The sequence below is a fragment of the Charadrius vociferus genome, unplaced genomic scaffold (genome assembly GCF_000708025.1).
Source record: "Charadrius vociferus isolate BGI_N301 unplaced genomic scaffold, ASM70802v2 scaffold272, whole genome shotgun sequence".
In the NCBI taxonomy this organism is placed as follows: domain Eukaryota; kingdom Metazoa; phylum Chordata; class Aves; order Charadriiformes; family Charadriidae; genus Charadrius; species Charadrius vociferus.
Genome location: NW_009647421.1, coordinates 1,154,645 through 1,177,374, shown reverse-complemented (window position 1 = coordinate 1,177,374; position 22,730 = coordinate 1,154,645). Strand labels below are relative to the sequence as shown.

The 22,730-nt window shown below is 39.1% G+C and overlaps 1 protein-coding gene across 1 annotated transcript in view; it reads left to right on the top strand.

Moving 5' to 3' along the window:
* Positions 1-2,709: 2,709 nt before the first annotated feature.
* The window catches only part of EFNA5 (ephrin-A5), a gene marked incomplete at its 5' end in the record, with an annotated part of 36,526 nt that continues 16,505 nt past the window's right edge, over positions 2,710-22,730 (top strand). Inside the window, one exon of the mRNA XM_009880481.1 lies at positions 2,710-3,031. Coding sequence (XP_009878783.1) covers positions 2,710-3,031 — 322 coding nt within the window. The remainder of the gene's footprint in view (positions 3,032-22,730) is intronic.

The window sequence follows — 22,730 nt, the reverse complement described above, 5'->3', positions numbered from 1 at the left end:
TTCCCTGGAGAAGGTTCGCTGCTGTGCCAGCGATATCGGCTAAAGGCCAGTTCAGATCACTTAAAATATGCACCATCTTCTTCCTTTTTTAGACATGTAAATGTAAACACTCTCTGGCTACGGCGAATGACTGTGGAATGAAAATATTGAGAGAGCGGAGGAGCGGGGAGAGAAGGGGACTGGGATAAAAAGGACTTGGGTGTGTGCTTCACTCTCAGACTTGCTTTGCAGGCAGCGCTTGCTTCTTTCCACGTGTTTGACAGGCAAGGGTGTGCTGGGGCGAATGAAGACAAGTAACTGCTTCAGCACTTTGGGAAGCAAAAATAAGAATGAATCTACTAAATTACTGGTGATCAAAGAGGACAGTTATGTTGTGGTTTTGTTTGTTTAACAAGAATGCAGTAGGGGACTTTGCCAAAAGGGAGTCAGGTGAGCTCTTTGCATGCAGTATTGGGTAGAACAGCTCACTGGTGCAGATTGCAAGTTTGATTTCATTACTAACGCAGATTTAAGGTGTGATTTGTCTCTTTGTATTTATCATCTCCATTATCATAGGCTGTGCAGTTGGGTTCTTCCCTTCAAATTCAGCTATTTACAGTGCAGACTGTCTGGAAAGTGTCTGTCTAGACTCTCCTCTTGGTTAAAGGAGAGAAATAGCTGCTTCTGCAGTGTGATGCATCTCATTCCAGTGTACCTTGGGCCTAAACAGGCCAGATGAATTCTGGCCCGAGAAGTTCCTGTTTCTCTTCGTAGACTTAATGAGAATGTGGAGAAGCAGTTCACGTGAAGTTGTTTTTGTTGTAAAAGTCTAATGTTAAGGAGACCTCTGATCCTGAATGTCTATAATTACATAAGTGTAGTTCTGGAAGCATGTAGTTTATGTCTCAAAACCGTAATTGTGCATTATTCTGAAGGAACAGGCTGATATAAGAGGCAACCTTGAGAATTCCTTGAGAAAACTGCATTGTCTGTCACCTGCATGGTTAAAAAGAAGCACACATACATAAACACGCATATATAAAAATATATATTCATTTTCACTTACTAAAACTGTAATTAAAAAAAAGAATATCATTGCCAGAATGTGGCTTTCATATTCATAACTTAGAAGGTACTCTTTTACATTACCTGTAAGAAATGGTATACTGTTAACTGATACAGAGGACAGACACCAATTTGAAAACAATACATTTTTGCAAATGTGTTAAGACAGTATCTGGTCTGGTGACAGGTTTTGAAAGCACTGGAGTACAAAAATATATATTTTAACTAATGATTTAGATAAATGTAAATTCTCTTGGAAGAACTGAGGTTCAGAGAGGCTTTTCTGTGTTACAGAATGAAACCATGAGGCTGTGCACTGGCTGATATTATACAGATCTATCACGCTTTGATGCGTGTTCAGTTTTTCCCCTTTAAAAAGCTATTTTATTGAAGTTAAATTATTGTAGGGATATGAAAAGGTGTAGTTTGCTCTGAATTTATCCTTGGAGGGCCAGCAGATCATTGCTTTTTCTCTGAAATTAGATAGAAGGATCCAGATGGCAGATTTCAAGCCCATCAGGTGTTTAAAATATGCCCCTCAGCTAAAAAGAAGTATTATAGTTAAATCTGTCATGGCCTTTTTATTGCTCTGTGGTACACTTGACAACTGCAGCCGTGAAAGAGAGAAGCTACAAGTAGCCCAGTCAGCCTGAAGTGGAGTAGGTCAGTGGTTGGTTTCTTTGGCTGCCCCAGGGAGTTTGATAGACGTACAGACCTGGTTTATGGAATCATTAAATCCATCATGGTATAAGCTCCCATGGAGGCAGTGAATTTGTTCCCATAGTTTCTTCCAGATACCGTGGTAGGCATTAGAGAAGTAATGTAAGTGAAACGTGGAGGGGAAAAAAAAAAGGACACCCTCCCCACCCCCAACAAAACAAGAATCTCATATCTCTAAGGAGTCCTCTGTAATAATAATAGTAATAATAAAGTGCATCTGGGCTGGTGCCTTGTGCTGCATTTCTCAGCTGGCAGTCATTCAGAACTGTCACATTAGGCTGAGTGCTGCTAATCGTATCCCAGAATCCTTTTATCTGAACAGAGCAATGTCTCCACTGTGTACTTTTTGGCAAAGGAGATTCACTGTTTTTCAAATATCTTTAAAAAGCGATACACGCTTTTCTTTGCATCTTGACAAACTGCTGCTATTCATGAAGAAAGAGGAAACCTGTTTGTGCTCTTGTAGTAACTGTAAGTACTTGCAGTCAAATCAGCTTTCAGCACAGGGGTGATTACTGCCTGATTCAGAGAAGAGGATATGTTTGGGTTATTTATTTGCATGCATTTGTAGATGTTTATATAGACACTGATTTGGGGAGGCTGATACAGTTTTGGCTTCTTTACTTCTTCTTGCTCTTTCTCCAATTAAAAAATAAACCAGATACTTTGTTTGTTTTTTTTATTCAATAAACCATAGGGAAAAAAGAGTCTGTAACTTTGTGTGCATTAGCAACAGACTCATTTAATAAGAGAAGAGAGCAAAACCTTTATCCAGAAGGTCGTATGATCGTAGTCCTGCATAAGCAGTCTCTGACAGCTCTGGTGAATTGTAAGGGTTATTTTTAAGAGTGAGTATGCATGGCTGGAGTGAAATGAAGTGCCATTAGTGATGCCCCTTTTATGAGAATGTTACCCTGTAACAAGGTCATCCTGAGTTAACTGTGCTTACGTCTGAACTCTTCCTGTGATTTCAGATTCCAGCAGGGTGACTACCACATCGATGTCTGCATCAATGACTACCTGGATGTGTTCTGCCCTCACTATGAAGATTCAGTGCCGGAAGATAAGACCGAACGCTATGTTCTGTACATGGTGAACTTTGATGGCTACAGCTCCTGCGATCACACCTCCAAAGGGTTCAAGAGGTGGGAGTGTAATCGGCCGCATTCCCCGAATGGACCATTGAAGTTCTCGGAAAAGTTCCAGCTCTTCACTCCCTTCTCGCTAGGATTTGAGTTCAGGCCAGGCCGAGAATATTTCTACATCTGTGAGTATATAGAGATTAACCACTGTTGCACAGCAGGTGCAAGAAGCCCAGCTAATTTTTCACCTATGCTCTGTGGAAACGCAGAGGGCCAAACAGTATATAATGCAGATGTCTTACAGTGAATGCAGGCTTAACTATCCCCAGATATTAGCTAGGAATCTAGCTAGTGAAAATGAGATTAAATCACAGCTTCTTTTCTCACATGAAATAGCATATCAACCTGTTCACTGAACCATGGCTGACTTTTAAAGCAAAACACACTATTACGTTTATTCCAGCACTCTGAGGTGGAGGAGGAGGGGGTAGGGGCAAGAAGGGTAGGATGGAAGCTGTCCTCAAATATGAGGAAAAATAATTAATCATTTGCATGTGAAACTCCTGGATTTTCTTAATTGCTGAGATGACTTACTCTTGTCTCTGTAATATTTATCACCCAAGGAAAGTGAGGTCTGTGTAGCTTGTAAGTGGTATGGCTGCTGATGTCCATAGTCCAGTGGTGTTTAAAGTTGTAATTTCTTACAGTGAATATTGCTAGCATCAAGCCAAGTGGCTCCTTTTTTTATTCCCTCCTTTTTTTCCCCCTCCGTTTTTTTTTTTTGGACGAGCTGTTTCAGCATGGGCGATGTGGGGTACTGTGGGAGCAGGTGGCAGGCAGGGGAGTGTGAATGGGCTCACACACCTTTGTGCTCACTCCCCGAAGCAATGGGGAGAGCTCTCCGGCAGCTCTGCGCTCCCCTTCACGGAGGCCTTTATCGGGGCTGCGCTGGGCACCCAGAGGAGATGCAGGATAACATCTGGGCCTAAGGAAGTGGAGACATCAGGAGGTTAAAAACCAGTGGGTGAAGCAAACTGATTCCCCAACTCCGCTGTGCAGTTGATACTGCTTAAGCTGTCTCATTTGCTTAATCCTCCAACAAAGATCTTATTTCATGAATTCATTTTGTACCTGAATCTTCCACTCCTAACAAATTTTGACTGCTCCAGCAATATTTTTTTTTTTTTCTGGTTTTACTGTTAGGCTAGAAAGTTGAAAGCTTTAGACAGACTGTAGATTCCAATAAATATTGCCTTCATACATGTAGCTGGCCTTTCTGCTGTGAAACAGTCATTCCACCTCATTTCACTAGAGAAATCAAGTATGTATGATCTCTATTTTAAAGCTTCATTTCTTCAGCATTGAGATTTTTCTTTTCCTTTCCTAAATCTACAGGGATATATGTTACTAGTGGACAGTTTTCCATTCATTTCTTTTTCTTCCAGCAAATAAAAACTTCTAATGAGTGGTGGTTCAGCATCAGAACAGTGCCGCCTTTTTGTCCTGAAGCACAATAGTAATAATAATTATAATAAAAATAATTTTAAAAAGCAAACTGTAATGTTACTTAAAACTTTTTTTTTATTATGGTCATGAGAATTCATGTAAAAATATCAGAGTTAAGTGGATAACGTTCTAGGATGAATAAATCTGTACTGTGTAGGAACACTCCTACTCGTGTCACTCACAAAAACTTCCCATTAACTTTAACAGAAATTTTGTGTCATTCAGAACTCCGCTATCAGGTTCCCTGAAAGCTATGGATTTTTTGGTGGTTTTTTTTTTTGTTTGTTTGCTTTGCTGTTTTTTTTTAATTCAGTTTTTGAGTATCATCAGTAAAACAAGCAGTAATACTTAAGCTAAGGAGTGGAGTCTTTACAATCACATGGTTGCAATAAAATGTAGCACAGGGCTGGCATCAGTAGCTGCAAGCATTTAAAAATAATTAAAAAAAATGGTTTTCTAAAATTTAAAAAAGAAAGAGAAATGTTTAATAAAGGTGAAAACTAAATATGCAAGTGAAGGAAAAAAATAGGAGAAATCTCAGCTTGGTCTGTCTAGCTAATAGCTTCCTTGTTAGAACGTACAAAATCCATTGAACTCTCAAGCAAGATATTATTATTCAAATACACCCAGATTGCTTATGTCTGGTTTTCCTCATTTGTGGTTATATTCAATATTTCACTAAAAATCATTACGTATCTTCTATAACATTCATTCAACTCAGTCATTTAACTGTCAAGGGCTCTCTTCAAAATAATTGTTCCAAAGTGCTTTAAAATATGATGAGCTTTATGATATTCAACTGCATTTAGATGGAATTATTTTTTTTTAATGAAAGGTAAAATAGCAAAAAAATAGTAGCAAAGAGATGTTCATTTACTAGTAGCTTATTGGCCTGGTATTCACTGAAATTAAATTTTTAGGCATGTTTCAGAGACACAAAAGCATTTCTCCTTTTCTGTAGCTTAAGTAGGTTTTGCCTTCATCGTTTGCTCTGTTGAGGACAGTAACAAGGTTGGCATTACAGCAGTTGCAGGGAAGCCCTGTACTTGAAGTTAACCATTAAATGCAAACCACCTCAGGGGAGACTTGTCCATCCTGGAATGTTTTTCTCTTAGTTTGTGCTGAAGAAACAACATGGTGAAATGTTGTTCCTTGTTTTCTCATCAGAATTGTAAGCAGGCTCTAGTCCAGGCTATGGAGACCGCCTTTGTTACCTTTCTGTGTTTGCATGTTAAAGAAATTACTGCTTCACCAAGTTTCCTTTCTTCAGCAGATCTGAAACCTTTGCCCTCTCTGCAGCAAGGGGGAAGGCTGACTATGTCAGGTATATTCTATTTAGGGGTTACAAAATATGTCGTGTGGTCTAGACCTCTGGATAGACAGAAATATTAAGTGGTTAGTTAGACATTTGGCTGGTGCTTTTTAAAAAATCATTGCAATTTACCTTTGAAGGATGTTACTTGCCTCTCTTGCTTCCATTATTATCAGAAAATGCAGTAATTTGAGAACAATCACTGTCTCTTTTTCTGAACTGTTGGTTTTGAAAATGCCACTTTTCTTTGTTGTGCCGTTGCCTTCATATATTGCTGAGATGAACTTGGGTCTCCCTTCTTTGCATGTTCATTCGAGGAAAATACAGGAAAAAAATAATCTATCTTTCTGATATCAAATTTACACCGAGGAAGTGAATTGCAGACATGCAATCAACAAGCACTGACTGACTCTACTTTTGAAAGAAGAAAAGGTTATTAAATATTTACAGAGAAATTAACTTTTATTTAGTTAGGGAGTGCACAGTGTGGGGTTGCGGAAAGTAAGTAATAGATCATAACCTGAGGTCTCGATTTTTACTTAGTTCTTAGGAGGCACTCACCTCAGGTTAGTGTATGTTAGCCTGAAAACAGACAAAATAGTATTACTACTGAAACAGAAGCAAATGAAATACAGAGAAAGCAGAAACTAAATACTTAGTGGTATGACAGTGATTTTAATGTCCTTGGCAAGAGAACATAAGTTTGGGTATGCAGGTTAAGGTGGGTTTCTCTGCAAGGAGAGATGAACACAAAAGCAAGGAAAGGGGAGAAAAGGGTCCTAAAATGGATAGTTTTAAGTAGCAGACATTTTGCTTTGAAAGCAAAGACTGCATTTGTCTTTCAGCACGTGAAAAAAGGCTGTCTGTCTTCAATTCCACAGGTGTTAATTAATGTAGGTACTGCTGGTGTTTGTGTTTTCTCGTTGCTGTTTGAAGACAGGAGGTTAGAAAATCCCTTTTGGAACTCTCCCTCCAGATATCCTGGTTTGCACCAAAAGCTAAAACCCGAAGGTTAACTAAAGAACGTTATTAAAGGATGCTGAGGGAATTACAAATATTTTTAGTGTGTTAATTGCACTTTTCTTTTGGGGAAACATTGTTTATTGCCAGGTCCCCGATGAATCTTTCAATGAAGATCTGATCAGCATAAACACTGCTCCTACTTTGACAGCAGTGGGCTCAGACATGCCACTCTACTCTGAATCCTGCTTTGATAGCTGGTTTACCAGAGTCACTCAAGATGTTTTGAATGAAATCAAAGCAATTGAAAGGGTTTGATAAATGTGTACTTGAAAAAATATTTTTGTGTGATAATATTAGACAGACAAGGAAGGTGACCTTTGAAAGGGAATTCATGCTTAGCCTAGTGTGTAGATTAAAGGACTGGTTTCTGTTAGAAAGCATCAGAAGAATTAAGTGCTGGTCCTGCTAAAAAGAAAGGAGAAACAATCACCAGTGTCTAATAGATTTTGACGTTGGTAGTGTTCTTAGAATCCTCAAAGGGAGCATTAAAAGCTGTTGAATAATTTGGGACTCAGGAGAAATCCATATAAGAAAATGAAGAGAGAACCCACGGAAGTGCTGGTCTCTATTGTTTGAGTTTTTCAAAGGGAATGAATGTCTTTCAGATAACAAGTTGAAAGAAGCCGATTTGGATTCATATGCTTCAAAAATTCAAGTGCCATTAAGATCCTGATAGCAACAGAAATGTAAAAAAGGGGAGGATATACTATATATCTGCAACTTTGAAAGCTGTCTCATGAGCATATTGTATAAGGTCTTCACCCCTGTAGGAAAACCAGTGACTTGCATTGCTTTCTGCTGAAGTACTGATTTTGGACGATTGACGAATGAGAGAGTTCCCACAGACAGAAAGGATGAGGAACAGACTTTTCTTTCCTTTGTCTTTTTTTTTTTTTTTTCATTTTGATCAACATGATTGATGAAGGCCAGTTCATTTTGTAGGAAAATAAAGCATGTATTGAATGTTGTTATGTGATCATCAAATCACAAATGTTAAGAAGATAGTTTGGTTAGACCTTGGATAAAAGACCTCCAACGAGCATTAGGAACTTGCTAAGGCCATATGTGACACACCTGCCCTAAGGGAAATTGTGACTAAGTGTTCTATACTGGTGGCTGTGTATTACTGTAATTTTTAACATTCGTGAATCTTGTAAAAATCCCATTGCAACTTTCTTAAAAGCAAGTATTTAAATTCCAGTGTTCTGCTGGAAGTACAATTGAATGAATTACCCACAGCCCTTTAAATCCTGGTGGACCATTCATCATTCCTTGCTTTAAATCAGTTTTGATGTTCAACAGCTACAACTTAACATCTCAGAGGTGGCTGCACTTCAGTGGTGGGTGAGGCTCTTTGCAGTGGTACTTCACTGTGATGTTATGAGATTAATAAGGTGAAGCATGTAGATTCCTTGGATGAAAGAACTCACAGAAGTGGAGAATATTATTAATAATTATCTGAGGACTTATAACTCTGTAACAGTGTTCTAATTTGATTTCTGAGCAAACTGAAACCTGTTTAATGAGCTGCTGTATTGGAAGTATGCATCTTGTAACATGGAGCAGATGCCAACAGAAGTGGAAATAACGTAGCAGTGACATTTGGAATAACAGTGTTGTACTTCATTGCCTCCATGTCATCAGCATGTTAGTCTCCCTGTTCCTCAGACTAACTCACCAAGGCAGCACTTTCTCCGCTGATACTGTCTGTGTGTCATGATACAAACTGAGTACATACGCATGCTTGCAACCAATAGACTAAAACCAAACTCCCTCAATGAAAAAATGCTTCTGCATGCTGAGCAATTGGCTGATGATCTTGCTTCATAAGTTAATACTTAACATTAAACTCCGTATACATAAATACTCAGATTTAAAAGAAGTAAATTTCTTCCTAAGCTACCTAACTCTGTGATACTAGAGGAGGCCATAAAATAGGAGGATGTTAAGTAATGCTAAATAACCTTTTCTTTTTATTCTCCAGTAATGCATGCTATTCAGACAAGGTGGCTAAGACTATGGGCTCAAAATGGCACATGCAGTTCATACTCCTGTCTTCAAGATTTTTGGCAAGGCAGTATAAATCACACAGAATACAATTTTTCACAGAGTATTCAGAAATGCATAGAAGTGCTTTATTCTGAAAAATTACAGAAAAATCTTTTCAGACTTCCAAATGTTTCCACTTTCCCTCAGGAAAGCAGTAGGTCATCCTCAGATCTACATTATTGGCCAAATGAGATTTTTACTGCCTCTAAAATGTCCCTGGCTTCCCTTTTACATCATGGATATTTAATATTTAAAGTATCGAGTGGTATAGCTAGCTAGATACAGCATTGCTTTAGGGAATTAAGAATGGTTTGAAGGTGTATCAGAGTCTCACTCGTGCCATACCTCTATACACAAAAGTAACCAGGCTCTTGATGATGGATATAGGGAATAACATTGCTGTTGCTGATCTTCTGGGGGTGAAATGATCTTAATTATTTGAAGGATAATCAGAATGGCAGTATATTAATCAATTTAAAGAGCCTTGACAATTCAGTCATAGTGGTGTTCAAAACGTGTTCAGGGAAAAATACACCAGAACAGCTGAACACATACTATGTGTTAATAGTTGTAGGTGGGGATATTGTGAAGATATGAGCTTGGATTTCTTCTTATGTGTGTTTTTTGATACATCTGCTTTTAGTAATACGGGCTCATCTTCCTGTCTCTTGATGCCTGTATCATTAAAAACTGCATATGGACTACTTGTCTCTAGTATTTTAGGGTTTTGCAGAAGATGTTCAGCTGTGAGGCAGTGAGGAATCCACTATCCTACAGCACAGAGCCCTGTACTGGGACTGAAGTCAGAATCTGTAGCAGCAGCTGCAGCAGGGCTTGCTGTCTGTACGCATGTGAATATATTTCTGCCTGAGAAATCTCGAGGAGAAATAAAGTAGCCCTAGGCTGGAAAAGATGTTGTGTCTTTCTTCAACATCCTAGGGACTGTGAAGGAGTGCAACCTTCTTGTTTTGAAGGGGGCTTAGTATTAAAACCTCCCTGCTTCTGGCTGGTGATGCACAGAAAAGTCATGAACTTATTTTTCCCCAGGGGAACGGAGTTGTGTGTGCCGTTCCCATTGAGACTTCATGGAGGTGGCTTCCTTAGGTCCTTTCTGTCAATAGCATCAAGAAGTACAAGGAGTCAAAGAAGAAGTAGAAGGGAGTCAAAACTACATAGGCACATCAGCAAGATAGAAAATGTGTTTCTTTCTCAGAGAGAGGTGCAGAAGCAAAGCACGTGTTTGTTCAGAAATAAAGGCGTGTTCCAGTGAGGAAGATTACAGTGTTGTGTAGTTCAGACGTGAGCAACTGACATCGCTAGGTTATTGTTTAGCAATCTCTTTTCTCAATTTTTCATATATTTCACAAGACTTTAAAAATTATTTTATTAGCAGTTGAATATAAGCAGGCAAATTATAGTGTTACTGGAGTTTCAAATTAGTAATCATGTGTAAGAATGCATTTAAAGTACATTTGTAACAAGACAAAGATATTAGTTGTTGAACCAGTTGTCTGAAGCCTTGAAATATGGTTATTATTTATTTTTCACCATTGGTAGTGCTGTACCCCTTACCTGGTTCTCACTGGAGTAATCTGTGTGATCACAAGACTGCCTCTGAGGAATGAAGCGTCTTCTTGACAGCTGTTCAGCGCTGTGCCCCAGAGCGCCCTCATTCCAGCCCACACACTTTGCTCCAGTACTGAGTTTTGAACTTAAATTGGGAGGAGTTTAGCTGTCTCCCATTGCAGCACTAAAAAAAAATGCTGTTGACTGGGTAGTAGAAGGAACGGCCACCTCATACATTGTTGTAACCGGCTCCCACGTCTGTACAAAACGTGCCACTTCCAACTCACAATTAGAGGGTGTTAGGTAGCTTTCACTGCTGACCCTTTTTCCCCTAGTCCAAGCAGAACAATCAGCCAGTATGGTTAGAAATGATGGCCAGAGATAAGGTTCCTCATCTGTAGCGCTGCACCTGCAATATCTTGTTTAGAAACATACACCCGTGCAACAGCATTTTTTTGTTCACAGTCCCACTTGAAATACTCAGTGGCAGCTCAAGCGAAACTGTGTAAATTAGTCACTGTCACGTTTAGGCATTAAAAGTGGAATTAGTAATTTATATTAATCACAAATGTTTCTCCAGGTTTTATTAACAAGCAGATTGGCTGCCAAAATGCTTTCTGGAAGACATTTTTTTCTCCCAACTGCCACAGAGAACAAAACGGTTATTATGGGCGTTTAGATAAAGATTAACGGTTTCAGCAATTCATTTGAGGAAAACTGTTTTTTACTATACATTCCACTTCAGTGCAGACCGTCACTGCCGGCATGATTTGTTGCCTCCTTGATAAAATTATACAGTGGAGACAAAAGATGGTGTAATCCATTTTAAGAGCAGAAACAGGTTAATCAACAAAGCAGAATGAGGTTAAAAAACAAACCAGACCCACACTTCTTAATTTTTGGCAAGTCCAAATTTCCAATAGGAGAAGTGAGATGTCTATCTAGCTGCTGTTTTAGCACATTTTGGGTCATTTTGTCATCATGCTTTCTTCTTTCTTTGCCCGCATCATGCCTTTTTTTTCCTCAAGATGGCTTCATGTGCCCTATTTAGATCTCCAAGAAAAAATAGTACTGGTGACTGCTTCATATTCTGTGCATCTGCAAGTAGTTCTGTGGAATACTGTAGGAGCTGTTTGTGAACTCAGTACAGGGTGTGAAGAAATGACTAGAATGATAAGAAAGAGGTCAAAACGAATATTGCAGGGTTTAACAGCAATGCAGGGCAGACTGCCAACATGACCTTCACACTTTCACGTGTTTTGGACAGACAAAATCAATTTCCTAGCATACTACTTTTTGAGCTTATCATGTTCCAAGGAATTAAAGAATAGACATGCTATATTTTGTTCCGTTACGGCTAGCTTCCTTTTTATTTCCACTTTTGCGTTTTAGGATGGTGTAAAATGAAGGAAGTCAAAACACAAGTGAAAAATCAGCTGTTTGCTACAAAGGAGACAAACAAGGGTTGAAGGAGAAAAAAAACTCATTACAGAGAGATTAGAAAATTAATTGATTGGTGGCTCTGACAGTTCCCATTGGATGTCTAAGAGTTCTGTGAAAAGAAAGTATGGTCTCAAACATAACACTTCTTCCTATTATTTCTTTCTCTTGCGTAGAGACTCCTCTGAAGCATCATTAGGTTCCAATTATTTTCAGTGAAATATTTCACACTAAAAGGGCATGATAAAATCAGTAGAGGTACTGTTATTCCCCTGGGAAACTTACTATGGCTAATAGTCAGTAATAGGGAAGGCTTCTGTTCAGCATCAAACTTAAGAGTTTTCTGCAGGGGTGATTCTGTTTCATGGAGGTTTTGGAACTCCTGTGACATAGAGTTAATGTGGCCCCTCTTCCCCCAAAACTTGTACGGGGCACCTGATGAATTCAGTGGTGTCTGAGAACTTGATCACATCCATGCCTTCATGTAAGTGTGTGGGAAACTTGCAGTGAGTCTATTTAGTGAAGTACCTATTACTACTTTTTACCTAAGGCCAAGTGTTGGCTTAGAGGTACTGTTCTTTCAAAAATGACAAAATATTTGTAACAATGTTTTCTTCTCTACTGACTGACTTTTTTTCCCTATATTTTTCATGTATTTGTTTAGCTATGTGTGTATGGATTGTGTACTCTTATATGTGCATACATATATACATATGTATAAAATAATAATATGAAAAAGTCACACATTGCTTAAATCTTTGATAAAAAAAAAATCTTTTTGTGTTAAAGGCTTTAGCTATTCTGATTATAAAAATGCTAATTTTGTCAAACTAAAAATATGCATAACTTTAACTCCAGTGAAAGATAAGGTATTTGTAATATAAAATGCCAGTGAAGTGCCTCCTGGGCATGGTATTATATTTTCACTAGATTATATTTCTCCTCTATGGGCTGAGCTGACCAGTTGTTCTTTCTTGTCCTCGATGTGACATAACCATGCTATTATCACTACAGATCGCTTATGCTTTCCAAAATGAAAATGAGGTTAAAGATAAATTCAGCCCGAGTTCAGACAGGGGACTGCTTGCAGTACGTCTCAGGGTAGAGGTGTGACTATCATCTCTCTATCTTCACTTCCCTGCTGTGCTTAGTTCCCCTTTCTTTCTTCCTGGTAACTAATGTGGTATAATGGATGTGTATTAGAGGAGAAACATTTCCACTGAAATCTCTCCTGTGGAAGAAAACGGCAGAAGAAGCCATCCTCTAGAGATGTGCTCCAGCTTCTGTAAAGAAATATGTCCACTTTTCAGAAAGTTTGCCACCAAAATCCTTGGGATGCAAAATATAATATGTTCATTTTCACTGGAGCTCTCCGGACTATGTGTCATGCCACAATATTGCCGCCTAGTTAAGTGAGGGAGGAACTGCCTTTTCCAGTAGCTTTGCAGTTATCTGGCACCTAATTCTGTGTAATGGTCAGTGTTTGCTGTGAGGGGTGATTTGAGGGCGCTGTGCACTCTCAGACCCTTGAATTGCTCTCTGCTTAGCCACACCAGCTGCTTGTTCTCATCAGAAACAATAGCATTGCTTCTAACCAAATTATGGGATAATTTGGAAATCCAATAATCTGTTCTAGATTTTACACAGGTCTAAAAATGTACGTTAAGATTTAGCTTGGCAAACGCCATTACAAAGTATTATCTAGGGAGAATATTTCTTAATACGCCAACTTGTCTGAGAAGAGATATTTCTGCCTACAACTTTTTCTTTTTAGTAAACTAAAGAATAGTTTAAGTGAAAAATTGTCTTAAGCCAAACATAAATCTCTTGGGGAACCTGGTGCCACATCAAAATTGTGGGCAGAAAAGGAAGAGAATTTTTGGAACTGTATGGACTATAAGGCTGAGGAATATTGTGCTTTAGAAATGTAAATTAAAATTACACTTCTGGTACTTGTGTAAGTACAGCTGGATTTTCATGAGGATGTATGCCATTCCACAGAGTGTTTGTGGACAGCATATGTTATTCTGTGAGCTAATATATACATGTAAATCTGCACTCCACCCTTATAAGCATGAGGTGAAATTATAAGCACATGTACATTCTACAAAAATGTCAGAAATGAAAGCCACACAAATAAAACAGCCACAGAAGGTCCCATGGAATTGTCCTACCTCTTCAGCAACTGTATTTTCGGCTGAAGAAAGAAGACCCTGAAATAATAGCTTTTAGTGAGGGGAGGGGGGGGGAGGAAGACTAAAAGTAGCAGTAAAGTTTTTTCTGTGCCATTTCATGAAGAGACAGCTTTTTTATTTATAGACACACATTTCCCACTGATGGTTTTGCTTCAGATTTAAAAAGTAAATAGAGATTGTGTATGCATATTGAGTGCTAAAAATTATTAATTTGGTTCACTTTAACTGGACTTCTGGAAAAAAAAAATTGATAACTGTGCACACAGATTATTTAATCATCATGGTCTTTTTTTGACTTGACCATCAGTGAAAATGACATTGATTTCAGTGCATCTACATCTAAGTGGAATCTCTGTCTAGGCTTTAGGGGACTGATGTGAAATGCACCTGAACACACAAATTTTCAAAAAAGAAAAAACAAAGACCACAACAACCCACCTAAACCCAGGGTAGGATACAATATCTGTAAGTTATTCTATATAAATTGTACATACACGTCTTCAATCCTGTTCTTCCTTGATCCTAGTCCAAAAGTAGGTAAAATAAATGGATTGCATATTACAGGCCATATGTCAGAAGTGCTTAGCATTCCCAATTAGAGTCATAAATTTTGAAGTGCTTAGCTGTCACTTAGGTATCCAAATAGTTGGCCAGATTTCTAAAATGCTTTGCACATGAAGCACTGAGTTCTTCTGAAAATGTGTTCTCTATTGCAGATTGTAAACAGCTTGAAAGCTTGTCAGTATGTTCTTTTGAACGGTATGTTTGTATTTTACCAGGTTTTTATGTTTGGCGGGTTTTTTTGTTTGTTTTGGTGTGTTTTGGGGTTTGGTGTTGTTTTTTTTTTTTTTAAGTGCAAACACAATATTCTTATCAACTTGAGCCCCATTTCTGCTCTCCCATAATCAAGGGCTAAGATAGTCTGGTATTGTTAGCTGTTCCCTCCTTTTAACTCAAAGTGCAACTGTTAGCTTAGAAACACATAAAACAGTCATTGTAGCATTGATGTGGATGGAAACTGACTTGAAAGTACAAGGTTTCTTTTACCTTTAAGTAGTGTTTTCAACAGGTAACTCTCAAGAGCAAGTCTGCGTCTCTAGACAGCCAATGTTTTAATCAGACAGAAACACCTCGATGGAGAGACCAGTAACAGAAGGAGCTGGAACACTGGGCTGTCTTGGCCTTTTGCTCAGGTGGCGCTAGAGTCCTGCCATGTTCCTCAGAGCTGGTGGGAGCAGGGTTCATATCAAGGTGCTCCACTACTCAACAATGGGATTTCCTGTAGGCCTTTGTCATAAACTGAGTAGCAGAGCCCTGACATTAAGCTGATGGGTTTTTTTGTGTGCCCGTAGGTGGGTATTGTACCAGCAGTCACATCTCAGGTGGGAAAATTTTAAAGAAAAATTGTTTAAAACCCCCACCTTTTTCGTGAGCTACTAACGACTGGAATCTATGGATACAGCCATATGAACCTCCAAGTGAGTGCACGCAATTTCTGTAATTGGAGCTGATGGAAACTTATCTTTACAAATGCCATCACCTTCTACTGGAGGTGGCTCCCACATGTCACTGCCAAGGCTTGGGCTGAAAAGCAGACCTAATGAAGGAGTTTTCCGGCCCTTGGTGCATCTGTGGCACTTGCTGTCCCTGCTGCGCTGCATAGCGCACCGACCATTTGTTGGCAGGTTCATATTTCACACTGCAGGGAATTGAAATGATTGAACAGACAGGAGAAGAGTTTTATTTGCAGTAGCCTGTGTATCCCTTGACTCTGATTTGGCATAAAACATCTGCTTCATGATCTGTTTCAAGGCCAGTTCCTTTCCGCCAACAAAGGTTACAACTTCAGGCAAGCTGTGCCTTCGTTGGCAGGGGGAGATTTGCCTGAAGACTTGATTTAGTCAGAATCAAAGCATCCTGCCACAGAAATCCTTTTTTCAATTACTCCTGAAAAAGCAGCCAGACGGTAAATGTATTAACATATTAAACAGTGAGTAAAGGAGGCCACTGACTTCTGTTGTATGGGGTTTTGTGAGAAGTTGATATAAACCATATCTGCGTGTATGTGTGCATTGTGGCTAGGAATAAACATTCGTTGTTGTTCTGACAGTAAGAGAAGTGACAGGTACTCTACATGTATCTGCTTAACTCTGCTGCAAATGAGTGGAGGCAATAAGTAAATCTATTGGTTTCAGCTACAGTTTATGCATATTTTCAATTTGGAAAGTTAATTGGTGTAATATTGCTGTAGTTTCTGTTAAAGTCTTAGGGAATATGCCCTACAAGATGCAATATTTGGAGATAAATTGATGCATTAACTATTTTTTGTATTTATGGTGGGGGACTAATTTCCGGGGCGTTTTGTCTCCTACCAAAAAAGTCAATTTTTGAAAGACTGGTACAGATTTCTTTGCAGAAGTGTCATCTTGATCCATACTTACATATGTACAAATAAAATGCACATTCCTTCTTGCAATAACATACTTAGAGTCAACCTTTATTAAAGTGAGTAGCATATTACCATCTATGTACTTCACTGCCATTGATACACAGTCTTTGCAACATATGGCTATTTTTCCTCCGTAGAAAAAATCCTTTTTCTACCTTACAAAAAAAAAAGTAATTGAATATTTGCATATCTCCAAGGAGCCATGCGGGTTAAACTCTGCATTCATCTTCTGCAGTTCTTAGGCCGCTTTTGGTTTAAGAGTAAGAACTATTGCTTTTATGAAGTGCCTTTTTCTATAAAGTCAAAACCTCACAGCAGTGCACAGAAAGCCAGTGCTATAAAGGAGCTAAGTAGAGTTTTTAATAGAGAGAGCTAGGTTGTAAGTGTTTTTGTTCCTATGGAGCAGATAGATTTGGTTCCATCTGTTCCATATTCATAACAAAGGAGCTCACTTGCAGGAGGACTGACTTCCCGGGAGTAGCATGGTAATGATCTTTTCACCACAGATTGAAAGGATCTGAAAATGGTCACTTCAGCTCAGCAGAAAGCAGCTAGCACTGATAGCGATTCAGACCTGCTGTTTTCCTGCAGCTCTGTTTCAAGATGCATGTTTTTTCTGAATAAAACAAAACAAAACCATAAACCTTGATCTCCTCCGTGCTGTACACCCCTCACCCCCGCCCCCCCCAGCCATGTCAGTCCTCCTTCTGAGGAGTTCAGGATGTTTTCTCAAACAAAAATGGAACGACATGTTTCAAATACAGGGTCAATTTTTCTTCATTTGATCTTGGTATTAAAGGCAGAAGTGAAAAATGATTTACTGCCAGTCTGGATTCTGTCTCCTGAACTTTTCTCATGATCTCTGCTTTCTCAGCAAGAAGATTCTGTGAACGAGAAATCTGAAGTCCACAAAATGTGTGCGAAAGTTCCTTGCTGGGTTTCGTAATTAGGATGCTCCAGTGCCAGCTTTGATTACACACCTCATGGGCTTTCAAAAACAAATGAAAAAACTCCCGCTTGATCCAAGAAAAAAAAAATCTTGTCTCTGCTGGATATTTCACAAGGGGAGAACAGAAAAATGCAGGAGTGTACCACAAGCACTCTTACTTGGCTAAAGAACAAATTATTCAGTGACCCCTAAAAGGTGGGCTGGAAGTTTACAAAGATCTTAAAAATGAACTAGGAACGCAGCCTGAGCAGAATCCTTCTGTGTCATTGGTCAGTCTCTGAAAGAGGCCACAAGACAAACCCAGGTTTATCATTATCCTGGCTGGAAGTCCTGCTGGGGCGTGCTGGACCCCATGTGTCTCCCTGTTCCAGGATGCTTGGTGCCTGGGGCAGCTGTGAGAGTGGGATAGGCAAGCAGCAGGCGTGCATAGCCTGCCTTAGCTGGTACTGCAGCATCCATGTAGGCATACTCAGGGATTTTTTTGGCCTTCCAGCCAACAATACCATATTGTATAATTCATAGATGCATATGAAAGCATCTGCTGCCCTGGTTGTTTAAGACTCCAGATCAAACAGTACACACATATTTGCAGATCTGATGCTTCCTCCCACCCCAAAGTGAGAGGTTTGATCTCAGACTGGGGTTTTTTGTTTGGTTGGTTGGGAGGTTTTTTGAGTGCTGCATGTTTTGCTGCCGTAACTCAAGGAGAATATACATGCATTTCAAGTGACTCTCTTCCTAACTAAGGTAAATGAGAGTGTATCTGGGCTTCTTTGGAGAAACTCAGTACACTGAACCATCTTTTAAATGTGAAAGGAGCATCTGATGCACACTGTCATGCAGCTCTGCACAGCTACCAGAACTACATTCAGTCCAGGTGTTCATTGAGAGGGACTAGCCAGGAATTGAGATACAAATGGAAGTAGATCTTCATGATTACAGAATGTGGGATAGGGATTGTGCACTTCACAGGCAGGGTCGCTTTAGTATGACCAGGCTTGAGGTCTCCATCCACTGAGGAGTAGAGACACCACGTTAGGTTAGAGGGACTTAAATGAAGCAGTGATGGATACTGTGTGGTTGAGAGAAGTTAATTTAGCAGTGTTTTTCTCCATCTCTTTTGAAGTGAAATATGTGTCAGCAGGGAAGTTTCAAGTAAGTGGTTTGTGTTACCCCATATTGTTTTCCATATGTATGATCTTAGATACACATGGGAAGCACCATTAGAAGCCACTCACAACTTGGTTACACAAGTTCCTTAACTGGTTAATATGTAAAGAATAGAGGAGCAAGCTTGCAGTGGGGAGGTGCTTGCTTAGATCAGAAAGTAGCGGGTGGAAAATAGAGATGAGAGTTTCCAAATCTGCTTGGGAAGATTGTTAGTGTGAAACATGGACTATTCTGGAAAAGAGGTGGAGAAATGCTTCGGTTCTGAGGGAACAATTGTTACAGCATTCAGGAAGAAAAAAGCTTGAGAGGTACCTGTGTGTTTCAGCAGTCTGATGCAGTATTCATTGCTTTTAAGAAACGGGTTCCAAACCACCAGGCCTTTTGAGTCCCACTTATGGAAAAGCGTACACATATATATCTAATTTTGAGTTCATCTGGGAATGATCACTGGAAATAGGGCTAAACATCCTGTGGTATACATTAACCTTAAAAAAAAAAAAAGGCGCAGGAGGAAATGATTTGTGGCAGAGTAAAATGAAAGGTTAGATATCCCACGGGTGTTTTAGACTTTCCCACAGTCATACTTATGACAGTCTACAGTCCTTTTCTGGCATAGGTGAGACATGTCAAGTTCCTGACAAGGCAGCAGTTCTCCTTGATGAGGCTGTGGCTATTCTCACATAGGCTGGCTTTTTTGAAATACAGGTTTCAAAGTGTGGGTGCAGCCTGTGGCACTGAACACAAGCTAGACAAGTGAAAGAAAGAAGCAGAGATCTAGAAGTCTAAATAAAACTGCCTAACACACTGGACAAATTTTGGTTAAAGAGAAAAATTCAGCTTCTTGTGTTCCAGAATTTTTCATGGTAAAGGTGACAAATTGAAGGGTTAAGGAAACCCCTCTAAGGACTGGAGAAAAATTTATGGCTCATGTGGTGGAGTGATTGAAGGTTCAGTAGTCTCTCTGCAGGACTTGAGCAAACTGGGAATTCACTTGATAAAGATGCACTGATGTTAATACAGTGCTGGCATCTGTTACTGTATTTCTACTCTACTCGGTCATGGCCTGGGACCCCGCCATTGTAGGTGTAATGATACAGAAGGTCTCTGTCCTGAGAATCTTTACTTGTCAGAATCAGAGCTTGAGTTACAGTGGACTATCATGCGTTTTACAAACTTCACCTTTTCTATTTAATATCTGGTTTCCATCTTGCACAAGTTTGGATTTATCTGTGTAAGAACTGTCTGTGCGCGTAAAGGCATTTTCTGGAAAGGCTGTGCCGAGGTGCTATTAGAACTTTGCCAAGAGAAAAAGCGCTTCAGAAATCTTTGGAGCAATGGTATTCTCTCTAAGCAGTGCCGCTGCAAACTTTTGGGTATGCATGTGCACTCAAACACGTTCAAACTTGCATTGTTCTCACTGTTTGCCTTCATTTTAAATAACAACAAAATACAATCCGCAGTCTATGCCTTTTTACAAATTTCCTCTGTCCTAAGGCAGCTTCTTGAAGATCTCTTCCTGCCTTTACATTTTCTCTCTCCTCCACAAGACATAAACAAGGTATTTTGTTGCTTTGCTTAGGTGAGTCAGCAGAAGCAACTTTTCACGTCTATGTATGTGTCACACTCCTAGCGAAATACAACATTTATAATTACTTCGGTATTCTTATAAACTGACAGAATTTGCAAGCATAGCATTGGAAGCTAAAAATGTTTCTAAGTATTTTAAAGGCAGTGGCAAGCCCATGAAGATGGAGTAGAATGGAATGCTTCTTTCTGCTTTAATTATAGTGTCAGCAGTGGTAAAGCTAGACACAGATAATATGAAGTCCATTAAAGTATATGAGGTTTAGTAACATGATACAATACCCACAAATTCCATGTGGGTGAACATGTTGCTTTAAAGATCAAAAAGAAAAGGTCATTACTAACAAGACTATAATGTCTCTTCAAAGGGTTTACTTATGTCTAGTTCTTAGAGATGGAAATTAGCAAAATGGATAGCCTGCTTCAAGAAAAGCATTTTATTTCTAGTGATACCAAGGGAAAATCAAAGTACAAAAGTGCTTAGGAAAAGTATGAGTAGGATATATTTTTCTTTAAGTGCTCTATTTGATAGTATTAACTTGTTTTATTATCAATTTACTCTAATACAGTCTTAATGTTGTACAATAACTGTATTTGGTTTTGTTAATGCCACTGAAAACAGTAATGAGATCTGAGGTTTTTATTTCATTCTAGTTAATAAGTGTTGGTTTTTTCCAATAGAAAAGTATGACATCAGTCATTTATATTGTGCTAGTGCAGAAATGTTAGCCCTTATTTTATGGTACATAATACAGTTTGCATTTATGAAAGAGAAAGGCCTGCAAATATTTCATGTGTGAGCAACTATCTGATTTATTCTTCATCTATACCTCCTTATATTTCACAGGAGCTTACGTGCAACTAAAAGTCCATTCAAAGTACGATAGGCCTTTCATTTATTTCCAGCTGAGCTTTGTTTGTTTTTTAATGAGAAGAAACACCACAGAGGCAAGACTGATTCTCTGGGAAGCTCAGGCTGCAGTTAGATGACAGCTTTGCCCTGGTTCACAAACAAGCATAACTGTTCTTGCTTTTATGAAAAAAAAAAAAGAAGTCTTTGCAAAGAACAGCTGAGCTTGGTTCTCATATTTGTTCAGGGCTTGGTTCAGAGGAACAGCTCAAGCAGCGTTGTTTTTTTCTGCAGCTGAAATACTGCTTTGTTGTTCTCCTGAAGGTGTGAAGGGTACAGGCTGCCCTGCACTGAGGTGATTTTGTGTTTTCCTGAACTCAACTGGACTTGGCAACTTGGGAGGACAGATAATAACAGTAGGACTATAATAAACCTTTGGACTGGATCCAAAGTGATGCTGTCTGCCTTATGTGAGCCCTCAGCTGCTGCTCACCTCTGGAGGTGCCCAGCACTGTGAAGGACTGGGTTTTGGGATGCTTTGATGTTCTGCACTGAAAGAGTCTGACTCCAGTGCAGCAGTCAGGCCAGCAACAGAGAAGTCTTGTCATTAAATCACCCTCTAGAGCAGATAAGTGACCTTCCTGAGAGAGATACAGGACTAGACCATGCTAGGAGGAAATACTGGACAAATGGCTTAATTAGGCTTGAAGTCCATGGTTTACATCTCTTACCACACAGGATTTTATTTTCTGTTTTGTGACTTTGATATGAAACCTACTTTCAATCCATGCAGCCTTCAACCAGATATATAAACTTCAATGAAATAGAAGCTGCAAGAAAAGTTATATTCTTCCTGGCCAAGCAGTTGCAAGGGGACAGTTAATTCAGCATTAAGTGCTAATGCAGAAACAGTAACTATGTATTACTTTCTTCCAAGAACTCTCACTAAAATAGCATTTGTCTGGCAAGTCATTTCCATTTACTAGGCTATTTTTAGAGGATCTGAGAAATACAGTCACTTGTGAGATAGGCCATTGTAATCCAGTGGTTTTACATAGTGCAAAGCCAGTGCAAATTAGGTATAAGACATTAGGAAGTAAAAGTGGGATTTCACAATCAGCTTGTTGTTGTGCACGTGGCTTTTATCAAGGCTTTTATCTCCATTTCTGTGCACTTTGTGATTTATATTTTGCATGAAGTGCAGAATATAAATCTGTGTGTGTGTAGGCATGTATGTACACACAGAGATAAGTACAGAAGTATGATTTGATTGTTTTACCTTCACTTCATACAGATGAAGTTGAGCATGCAGGAGTGAAATAAAATATGCATTTGTAATAAGTGCCCTTTTAATAATGTGGATTTTAAAACTTCATTTGGAAACACTAGTATCCATAGTAATTTTGCCTATATTGGGGCATAGACAGTATTAGCTGTGACCTTGCATCTATTTGTTTGGTTTTTTATTTATTCTACTTGTTAGGTAATTTTTCTTCCTTTTCAAGTGTTGTTGGCAGTCCTAGATCAGGTGGTCTTACAGATGAGATTCTCTCTTTGTCTGTTGGCATGAGACTTATGAGTGCTTAACTTGCTCAGTAATTTTTTTTTTGGTGATCTCATCTTGGTGATGACTAAATTCAGAGACATAGTAGACTCGGCAATAGCAAAGGTACAAATAAGGCTAGGCACAATTTACTGAGGAAGTTTGCTTAATTATTAGGTCTGAAGAATGAGTAAGTCATGGACATTCAACGCTTTGATTCTCTCAGAATGGAGTCTTGTTTATGCTAC